Below are 11,614 nucleotides of genomic sequence, written 5' to 3'. Positions count from 1 at the left end.
CAGACACCTCCAGAGCCGTCCTGGCTCATTGCTATTAAGATTAATAATGCTAGTATTTACAAGGCCCAGGTCTCCCCTCAGAACCCCGAGGCTGCCCTGAGACAAACCACCAGCAGAACACAGCACAGAGGCTGGCAGTGAGTGTGTGTGAGAAATGGGAGTGAGAAAACACACTCTGTGCTTCAGTGCAGCACCACAGAAGTTCTTTGGGATGCTGCAGTTTTTGTCTTTCTAAAACTATATTTTATGTTTTATTAAATTTTTATTATCTTTCTTTATTAAATATCTTTGGTGAAAAGTGCTTAAGTTTAACTGATGGATAGGAGTTATTTGTTCCTTAAAGAAATAGTGCAAATATGTTCATATGATGTTGAGTTAGATGAAAAGATTTATACTCACTCTCATTTTGTCCAGTGAATATAGTTATAGCCAGTAGCTGTTTAGTTTAGCATAAAGCATAAAGACTGGAAATTAGGAAAAGCAGCTAGCCCAGCTCTGTCTCTGCCTACGAGCACCTCTAAAGATCAAAGTTCATAGTTTAAACACATCAAGTTGCAGTTTTACTGGGGGATACGTGGGGAACTATTTTCTTCCCTGAAGTCTCCACTTGTTGCCTGGCAACTTAACAATGACAAGACTCTAGCAAAGAAAAATGCTTATTGTTTTCCACTGTTTTTTTGGGGGGATGGCTTGTACTAAACTAAGATAATTTTCTTTAATTCTGCAAAAACCCACTTTTTGGGAGAGATTTTCTAGTTCCTTGACCCGGGTATAAACTCAGAACAGACAAAATCTTTAATAAATACAATGCTTTTATTTACAACATGTAAACTGCCTAACAAAGAAGATTCAACCTCTTGTCTGTTAATATTTCATGTTGTGATTATAAAGTTGACACATACTAGTTGAAACTGATAAAAAAAAACAAACCTACTACTTGAATACAAATTGTATTTTTTAAAACACTTGAAAGTGTGTGATTCATTCACTCTTTATGCATTTCATTTTTTCACAGGCCTTGCAGTGAAGAGAGGAATGTGACCACAGTGCAAACACAGCTGAGGAAGTTCAGCCTAACTTCAAACATTTCATGAGAAATTTACATTTAATTTTAATTAATTTACATTTAATCATTAAATTAATTAAAAAGCTGTCTGTTTATTTGTGGACTTGGCTATTGTAAATTTCCTTCTCAAAGAGTGAGAATCACAGTCCATGTGGTCTACAGTGTTTCCCCTTGTATTTTCTTCAGTATTATAATCAGTAGTGGCAGGACTGGCCCAGGGAGGGGTTAATGCTATATGTTCCGTACCGGAGTGCACCACAGTTAAGTTGTGGCTTGTTTCGAAGGTTATGTAACCACTGTTACTACAGTGTCAAGTTTACACACGTCAATCAACTATAACTGACCACACGATCAAATGTCAGACTGACATAATGTTGAGAATATTAGGTGGCAGTCAGCCAAACATCTAGCTAAGCAGTATGAGATGATACCATGGATGCAGTAAGTTGTAGTAGTTGTATTAGCCTGGCGTTAAACAATATAGGAGAATGAACACAAGTAGTTTGTGTTTTGAACGATTTTATTTCACTAAGCTTGTAGGCTCGGCTATGAAAATGTAGCTGAGCGAGCTTTCATTTCCAGCTGCACTGCGGATGCAGCACAAACTGTCTAAGTTTAATAGGCGTCACAGAGAAAGTAACTCTCAGAAGAGTGAATGATGAACGAAAGGATGATTTGCTTCTTTTTTTTATCTCTACTAGTTGACAATAGTAAGGTTGAAAAAAAAATTATGCAATTCATCACTGTGCAGCTCAAAGGCTACCAGCAGCTACTGGCAACTTTTAAGGTGGAGTGTTTTCTTGCGTGTTACTCACTAACTGATGTTGGATCTCTTGCATGACATACACTTTAGTGATGACTGGATCTTTAAATGAAAAAATGTATACAATTTTCAACTGCGTTATGCTAAATGAGAACATTACATTTCCTCACTTGGAGAAAAAAATCCCTTGCCACGCATGATGCATGAATGACAGGCACACAGAAAGGGCCAGCAAAACATAGCTGGTAAAAACTTCAATAATTTTGCAGCAGCAGACTGCTACGAGAAACACCTGATCTGCTCCACAAATATCCAGATATCTCAGTTGTCTTTTTACTGAGACTCGGAATGAAATGAACTTTTCTTCTCTTCCTCACTCTCCAGCGGGGCAAACTCACAATCACCTGGCTCTAAAAGGTTGAGATTGACCTGTACTGCTACCAGTTTCTGCAACCTGTCAGCTGAGAGAGAGCCCTGGACCTTTGTACTGCAGAAGCGAGACCGCAGCTGCTCACAAGCACCTGTTGTTGGTGGGATCTGGAGTATAGCAGAGGCCACAGCGGACAGTGGCTCAGAGGAACACAGCCCTTTCCACCAGGTGGATGCAGACACATGCTGGCATGAGCTCCATATCCCAGCTCCCTTCCATAGTCCCTGTTTGGCTGAGAACCTGGCAAAGCTGCCAAGCACCTTACCCTCATCAAGATTTAGATGGTGTGACAGGTTGGATATCACGTAGTAAGCACTGTTTATCTGCTCCCCGGAGAGAGTCTGCTGTCCAACATGTTTTGGATCCAGCATGTACGCTGCTGCGTGAATGGGCTTTACACAGAACTCCTGACACCTGTCTAATGATGCCATGACAGCTTTCTGTTCACCACTGTGCAGCACAGACCCAGGCAGGGAAGCTCCAATGTGGTATCTTAACTGACTGAACATGTCAACAACACCAGAGAGTACAGCATCTTCTCGTTTCATGTAATCAACAGAATTCCCAATTAAGTACAGCAGGTTTTGACTGCTACTCAACCCTTTCCAAAATGCAGAATCCTGTAAAGTGGCCCTAATGGATGCCTCAACAGTCAGTGTGGGTGAGACGGCCATCTCTTGTAGAGAGTTCTGACCCTCCAGGAGGCTGCTGAACATGTTAAGCACACCAGTCCAGTCAGAGCTTGTAGGCAGAGCCAGTGTTGTCCCATTAGATGTGTGGTTTCTTATCTTTGTTGACTGCCAGCATCTAAAAGTCTCTGCTAATATTTTTCGCTCTCTGACATACCTTACCACCTGCTCAGCTCTCCTGCACAGTGCCTTAATAGACGGCTGTGCCACCATGTCATCAAAGAGCTTCTGGATGGCACATGCTGTGCAGCCAATAGCTGATATGTGTGGAAAGGCTTCCTCTACTTGAGCCCAAGCTGCCATCATTTCTGGAGCGTCATCGGTGATGATAGCAAAGACCTTCTGAGGCCCCACTTCATTTATGATATCTTTCAGTTCCTCAGCAATGAATGTGCTTGCATGTATCTGCTCCTTTGTCTTTGTGCATTTATAGAACAGTGGTACAGGAGTCGCCACAATATAAATGATAGTTCCTGATTCTTTTATGTTCGACCAGCCGCTGCATATGATGCTGACACAGTCTGCTTTCCCTATTGCCTCCTGAACCTGGTTTTGTACTCTGTCATACTCACAGTCCAACAGATGAGAGGACAAAGCCTCTCTGGTGGGTGGGCAGTAAGCAGGCCGGAGCACGCTGAAAAATCGTTTCCAATAAATGTTGTCTGTGAGAGTGAGGGGTGAGGAAGTGGCATACACAGCTCTCGCCAGGCTCTCATCAGCATACGCCTGGCTGCGCTGATCCACTGAATCAATGAGAAACGGTCCCCCAGAAGTGGCAGATGGTAAAAAGGAGAATGAGGGAACAGGGATTGAGGCAGAGGAGCTCCCATCTGGGCCTGGTGACTGCTGTGAAACCACAGAGTATTCCTTGCATTTGTCCAAATGCATCTGCATCTTGGTGGCGTTCTTTGTGTATGTCCTTGAACAGTAGTTGCACATGAAGGTTTCCCTCCCATCTTTGATGGCTGGGGTAAAATGCTTCCACACACCAGACTGCAAGCGTGGCATTGTCCTGTATGTGTAAAATTAAGAAAAGGGAAAATATTACCTTGGTATCAAAGTGGTGCGTGGTGAACTGACACCTCATGTGTGTCTAAAGAATTCAGAGTAACTAGGACCTGGGGTGTTTTTAACCACACTGATGCTAATATGGTTTTAAGAATAAATTTATATGCTACTGAGGATGCGACTAACAATTATTTTCATTACCTGATCATATGTTCATTATTTTCTTGATTAACTGTTTAGTTGTTTAGTCTGTAAAATGTAAAAAAAACAAAAAACACAGCAAAAGTATGCCTATGACACCTGTCTAAATCCCAAGCTGATATAATTGAACTGTGTGCTTCACCAAACCAGTGCTGAAAAATCTCAAATTAAGCAATCAAGAAAGAAAAGCAGCACAGATAGTGACAGGTGACAAACTCAAATCTCAGTCCTGAAATTAAATGACAAGTTGCACACTCAAATAGGTGCAGCTGAAAGGTCTATGCATTTTGTATCCCCTTTGCCAAACATAATGAAAAAAAACTCTTTATTAACTTGCCTTCCCACTTTTTGTCTTTGGTTGAAAGTATTGTTTTTCTTTCTTTCTACACATATAATATCACTTAAATTGCCTTATGACAAAGTTATGACTACTTGCAATCCATTATGGCAGGATGTCTACTGTTGCTGACCAGTTCAAAGAGTGAATTTTAATTCACTTTTCAAATATTTGCAGACATTAATGTATCTAGTAATCACCAAGCAAAAAGCAAAGATTTGACAAAAGAATAAAATTGAATTACATATGTTATGGCACAACTATATATATGTACGTACGTATGTATGTATATATATATATATATATATATATATATATATTTTTTTTTTTTTTTTTTTTTTCCTGTCCTGTCCTGTTAAACATCCACTACCCCTTAGATTTATCTTGGAACCCTTTTGGGGGTCTCAACCTCCCGGCTGGGAATCACTGCGTAGGACAATCATTGCATTGCAAGTAAATTACTGTTCCAAGCATTAGCATATAAATCATTTATAGCTATTAATAAGAAAAACTTTTGGGTGCCAGTTTGTAGAAAATTATCCTCTACCATGGCTTTGCACGTTTTTGTTAAGGTTCTTTTTTTATTCATTAGGGAGACCCCTGCAATGGACCATTTGACCACTTGCTTTCTTGGAAAGTGCTGCAAAAGTAGGTCTGTCACATCTAATTATAAATGTTACAAAATCATTAAAAATGGTTCTCATAATAATCCATCAAGTCTGCAGTTGTAAATGTTAATAAGCTGGATTTTGGCCAAGATGTCCTGCAGACCTTTGGCAGGAGGATAAGTGGTTGACAGTCCATTAGAGATGTCTCCCTGATAAATGAAAGCGCTTAACAGAAAAGCAAAGTTTCATGCAGGAGGAGTTTTTTTTCTACAACTGGCAACCCCAAAGGATTACAACTGATCTGCGAAGGATTATCAAATGATATATTGACCATTAATAAAGCAATTAATTACAACTTATAAAAAACTATAAATGGTGCCTGGTCAGAAAGATTTTTCACTAATAAGTCGCCTACTACACTTTCATTCCATTGCTCACAGGTTATTGGATACCTATCTGGTGCTAATTAAGGTAAATTTTTTTCTCAACTGTTACAGCAAATTGCACACTAAGCACAGTAAACAGGCCAACTAGCCATCAACTTATTCACCCACCTCTATGTATGAACACTTGCTGTGAATCTTGTTCCAGCTGAAGTTACTGTCACATTAGCTGTTTGGCTAACTTGACACCCTGCTACAAACGTTAGCAAAGTAGTCGAAATGAACAAAAAAGTCGTAACTCTCCCGGTAGTAAACTTTGCACAGATAGCGGACTGAATGCACATTGAAAGTATCCTGTGTTAGCATCACATTTAAGAAGCAATTTTGGAAAATGTGTCATTATTTGGCAAGAGACCTGGGTTCCTCGCCGTTGTTGTGAGAGTGCGGCTACTTCCTGAAACTGAAACCGAATGCTCCGTCAAGTACGGGAGCCCACACGGATCACTAAACGAGAGTGCGACTGTGGAAATTGCAGGAAACATAGGGAAGTCGATGAAAAAGTGGAAAAGTTTCTATTATACCGTTAAATGTATAGTGACACTACAGCTGGATCGAGCCCATGGAAAGTTAAAGGTAAAAATATTAAATATAATTACAAAATACAGAAGGGTGATGATTTTACAGGGTTTACAGTTGTAAAAACTGCTCAGAATTGCTCTCCTAGCTCTTGAGGATTGTAGGCTTCATACACTGCTAGTGTCCTTTTTGCTAACTTTTATATTCTCAGCAGTCAAACGTTGGTCACATTCTCTACCCTGTTTTGCTCTCCCACGTCCTCGTTTTATTTCAATCTGACGATATAACCCCGCATTACAATTAATATTACCCTTAATATGACTTTATATGCTCACTATTCAAAAATGCTTTTTGATATGGAAAAAAATAAGAAGAACGGTTAGCTACATGGCTTTGTCATAAAGTGCTAACTTTGTGGAGTAAAACCTTTTTCACATCAGACTTGTCGTGAGGAAAAGCACAGGTGTAGTGAATATCATTAATTACAGTTGGGCCTGAGGTAGTTTTGCTAGTTCCAGCAAGGGCCTTTGTATAGTCTCATGACGGCTGGTGTGGCTTCTTGGAACTATAGTTTTAAAATGTCATTTGTGAAATTTTGGTTTGGTTTGTTCCCATAGCTTTCTATATTGTTTCTATCAGTTATGATAACATATTTTACATGTTACACGCTATGCTTAAATGTGAGAATTTGGGGATAACGTCTGGCCTGGAAATAATAAATCCTTAGATTCTAGACAAGCCAACACTTGAACCATATTATCCTAACCACTTAATTGTTGAAATGCTGAAATGTTGGCAATAATTCCTCATTTGACTCAAATGATGAGCTAGCAATCAACTAGCTTACTAGTACATGAGGTCAAAGTTGAATTAAGAGATCAAACTGTGATGGTTCTTTTCAATCGGCAGTTTGGGTAACAAACAAATATTTTCATAATCAATTAATCTGCCAAATATTTCCTCAGTTAATTGATAAGGCTAATAATTTAGTCCATTAAAGGTAAGAAAATAATGAATAACATTATTATTTTAGTTATCAATTAATCAGATAGTTCTGTTTGATTAATATGTTAGTCTATGAAATATTTTTAAAAAAAGTGAAACATGATGTCCATCTCAGTTTCCCAGACTCAGTGGAACATCTTAAATATTCTGCCTTGCAAAACCAAAATGATTGATGATTTTTTTTTTCCACAATTTTTTTAAAACCAAGTAAGTTTTACAAATCTTGGGGTTTGTTTCAATTTTCTCTGAAACCTGATATGAAGCTGAAGGCCAAACCTAAATGGCCAAAAAAATATGTACTGTAAGTATAAAATGTGTACTGTATTGCACTAAATTAACTGTTTTTTTTTTGTAGATGATGGCAATACAACCAGATATATATCAATAAGTTTTTAAACACATGTAGGCTAAATTCTTGGCCCTTATATTCATGGTCCCTAAACTGATCCCATACCGCTGGTGTAGGTCCGTGCTGGTCTTGGTGTTAATGGTCCACAGTGATTTGCTCTAACACTAAATGACAGTGATTATCTCTAGCTCCGGGTTACATTTCAGTACCATGTGTCTGTCATTAGAGACATTTCTGGTGTTTATACAGTGCCCAGGTTTTTGTGGCACGGTGAGTTCAGCCAAAGCAAACTAACTCTATCTAATTTGGGGGCAATTCGAGCTGTGTAATGTCAGGTTATATCACAGCTCTCTTCAGGCGGCAAATATTCACATTGACACGCTGCAGAGAGACAGAGAGCAACGGGACCTCACTAAAGCTGAGCGCTATTATTTTCTTGTCTCTCGTCTTTGGATTAAGTCGCCCAGCCCTTTTGAGAGCATCAGTGTTTGAGCCAGAGAATTAGGAGTCCAGACCACAGGGACATCAGTAGAGAGGAAGCAGGGTGATGTCATGACATGGCAGTGATGGAGGATGATGTTGGTTTGCTGGTTAGTTGGGGGGGTTTGGCTTTTCTCAAGCCTGCTCTGGTCTCATGGGAATTGTTTTGCCATTTATTTAGAGGTTGTACTTTTTTCATACTGAAATAATTTGATAGGAAATTCTATTAGGAACAGAAGGAGAGACATAATCAAGATGTCCTGGAGTAACTGAATTTGATTTAGAGCAGAGAAAAGCACATTTTAAAGTATGATAAATGTTTTTTTTTTCCTGGTTTCGTTCCAGATTTAGTTGTTCCCCCAAGCTAAAACTTCCTCTCTAATCCCATTTAATGTGGAACTGTAACAAGTTGACATACCAAAAGCTGCTTCATGCTGGCATCATGATTCAACTGCCACTCTCACACACAAGTATTTTTTTGTGTCAGAATACAGTAACATGATCTGCCAAAAACTGTACTGATGACACATAAGCCCTGTCTATCTGTAGGTTGTTGTGGAAAATTTGGCTCAAAGATTAAAGTTATCGTTTAAGATCCAAGAAAGGCTTTCATGTCTTCTCTGTGAAATGTCCCCTCTTTATAATGCTCTGTCAGAGTCAGACTTAATCTGACAGCACTAGCTTTGGATCCAAACACTTTGTGACATAAAAGCCTTTCAATTACCCTATAAAATGCACTGAAACAGCTCCACACACTCTTGACTTAGGAGGCCATTAGGCCACTCAATAGAGATGAATTAAATGGGATCATTTTATTCCACTGTAATGGCCAGTCTCTGCTTCTCGGCGCTTAACGCTAAAACTGCATCATGGAGACTCTGTTAGCAATTACTTGATTAATATCAGAGGTTGTGTACTTTTAAACAGACTGAAAATAGCTGTAGCGAGGTCTTTGAGCGCAGTTTATGGGAAAACGTCACTTACTGTATGTGTAGGCTGCATGCTCTGCCTTTCGACAATGGCGTTTGTTGTTTTGGGAAACACCCGTTTCATTTGTTCTCTCTGTGGTTGACACGTATTAATATAAAAGTGCTTCTATATTTTAATAAAGTTTGCCTTCAAACAGTAAGAGATTTGAATAGATGTTAGTGTTCTCTTAGTGTTTGTTTTGCTTTTCTTGGCTGGAGGACACGCTGAGAGCTCTCTTGTTGCTCTCAGCTTCTGTTCTGTTCAGTGTGTTTTGTTACCTCAGTAATGCTAATTAATATCAGATATTAATTTGACTGTATGAGGGAGTATACTTCATTCCTTTTACGTAAAAACATTTCAGGTGTACATTCATGACTGGCATCAGATTCAATTTGGTAAACACCACCACAGTTCAATTCAGTTCAATTAAAAAGCCAAACATTGCTGTCATCATTTTTCCAGCAGCTGTGCAAAGGCAGGACAGATGCATCCCACAGCCTCTCCCCAGGAAGCAGTTGGGATCTGTCCATGTCAATTATAATCCACCACAACAGTTGGCTGACTGCGATTCATTATCATAAGGTAAGCATGAGCAGGAGCACATAGATTAATACAAGATTAAACTAATTAGTGATCATCAGCCCATTCTTGAATAAATCTCAGGGCTCCACATTTCTATCATTCTTCTACCCCTGTGTGCAGTACCTTTACCACCCAGCAGAGGCCACTGTGCCCAAGCACCTCCACAAGATCTTTGACATCTAATCTACATCTTTCTCTCAAGCTCACAGGTGTCCTAAGTTTGCAAATGGTAAATATGCTGGTGCCCAAAATAAGTTCAACACCTTATAATTCACTGCATTGGCCCTGCAGTAGACGCCAAATTTGGCGAAGCTCATGATATTTGTTTTTTGGGACTGATGGTTTAAATTATGCTGATGTATGAGGCTATAGATGTGCTGTCAAGAAACTATATCATAAATGTTCTTTGTGATATGTTTGATTTGCATATGACTTGTGTAATTATACATGAGATAACTTTGCATCTCTGACAGAAGCATCACTAAAGTATGAGTGACCACTGAAAAGTCAAAATTACACAGACAGCCACACATGTCAAATTTAGCATTTGGAAGCATTTGTCCTTCTGACCAGAGTGTCACTATTTTTGAAGGGAGTTTTAAAGGCAGGACAAATTGCTTTAACACCGGTTTTCAATAAATGGCAAAAGTCTCAAAACCCATGACAACAAGAGGAAATGCCTCTTTAAGAATAACGAGCATGGTCACAAGAAGATCCTCATGATGGAAAAAACACTTATTGGATTATTTACTGAACAATACACTTCCTCTGGAGTCAGCTTTGTTCCTGGTGGCCAATGCAATACCTTGTTCAATCCTGGTTGAATGTGGATTCATTCTAGTCAGGTCCAGGTATGTTCCCATGCTACTGCTCCATGTTAATATGTCTAATATCACTGCAGCTGTGTGTTACTGTTAAATCTCTCACTGCGTCAGCCTGCGTGCCTCCTGTCCAGGGGCCACAGATGAAAATGCTTTATGCTGCTTTATATCTGGTGTAAAAAATGTGTTGTCCCTTGTCCCTGATAAATAAACCATTAAATAAAATAAAGTAAGAAGATGGAGGATGTGAACTGTAAAGTGCTGGAAAAATGACATGTACTGCTACAGCTTTCAGTCACAGCTGCTCATTAGTTGTTGGCGCATCATCCTGCTGCCAGTGTGCTCTGCTTGTTGAGGTCAACAGCATTTTGGGAGTGTTCACGCATTATTTCAAAGTGTTAGTCGTAGTGTTAACCTTGTAGTCGCACCAGATAAATGTCTTAAATTAGCTACTTTTGGTTATTTACGTATTTGAAACCAGATACAAGCAAATAGTGTATAGCTCCTATAAAATGAGCTGATAGGTTGTATAGTTGTTAATATTGAATTTCATTTTGATGTAGCTACCAGTGGTCCATTTTCAGCCAATCAGCCAACAGTTTGTTGACGTGTGTGTGGTTCTTTTCACCCATCGCTGACAGATATTCCCGATATCTCCGACTCTGAATTGGAAATTGGACAGGTTCTTCTTTTTCGGCTGCTTGTAATTGCACTTTAAATGATATGACATGAAAGCACCATTTAGTTCTTTGGGGCCCCTTTGGATTTGGTCTTTTTTTTTTTTTTTTTTTTAAAACTACTTCATTGTTTGACCCTCATGGTACAGAATGATGTGCAGAGTTTGACACTATAAGGCTTGTAAGGTTTTCTTTTGTCTAAGATGTGTACGTACAAGCGGGACATTTTGGGACATAACAACTAGTTTGAAAGCCAGTCATGGTCCATAATGCAACTTATACAAGTGCAATGTGGAAACTTTAAACCTTGAAAGTAGCAGAACTATTGCATCCAGTAGTTAAACTCTCTGTTAAAGACTTTAATAATAGTAGTAGTAGAGTAGTAGTTTAATTTTTTGGGGCTTTTTTATGCCTTTATTTGATAGCACAGTAGAGAGAGACAGGAAACGGGGAGGCAGAGAGAGGGGGAATGACATGCAGTAAAGGGCCGTCTGATGCGGGATTTGAACCGGGGCCGACTGCAGCGAGGACTGTAGCCTCTACATATGGGGCGCCTGCTCAACCCACTGTGCCACTCGACGCCCTTAATTTTTTATTTTTAATGAGTATTTGGAACCTGTTTTGGAAAATCCATGTCACACAGAAATTATTATCTAGGCTGAGTATTTTC

At 39.3% G+C, this 11,614-nt stretch overlaps 1 protein-coding gene across 1 annotated transcript; it reads right to left on the bottom strand.

Moving 5' to 3' along the window:
• Positions 1-794: 794 nt before the first annotated feature.
• On the bottom strand, positions 795-5,927 carry LOC111671814 (uncharacterized). The gene is made up of 2 exons (XM_087180081.1): positions 5,657-5,927; positions 795-3,960 (listed from the first exon to the last, which is right to left on the bottom strand). Exon 2 carries the CDS (start codon positions 3,954-3,956, stop codon positions 2,163-2,165), a length of 1,794 nt encoding a protein of 597 aa, XP_087036207.1. The 5' UTR covers positions 3,957-3,960; positions 5,657-5,927; the 3' UTR covers positions 795-2,162.
• Positions 5,928-11,614: the final 5,687 nt, after the last annotated feature.

The sequence above is a fragment of the Seriola lalandi genome, unplaced genomic scaffold (assembly GCF_002814215.2).
Source record: "Seriola lalandi dorsalis isolate HSWRI2012SDOR001 ecotype SW California unplaced genomic scaffold, Sedor1 jcf7180002054887, whole genome shotgun sequence".
NCBI classification, from domain to species: Eukaryota; Metazoa; Chordata; class Actinopteri; order Carangiformes; family Carangidae; genus Seriola; species Seriola lalandi.
This window is presented reverse-complemented; position numbering and strand designations above follow the sequence as displayed.

What these genes read in the sequence shown, in the direction of transcription:
- LOC111671814 (XM_087180081.1), bottom strand. Translation starts at nt 3,956, where the DNA reads ATGCCACGCTTGCAGTCTGGTGTGTGGAAGCATTTTACCCCAGCCATC.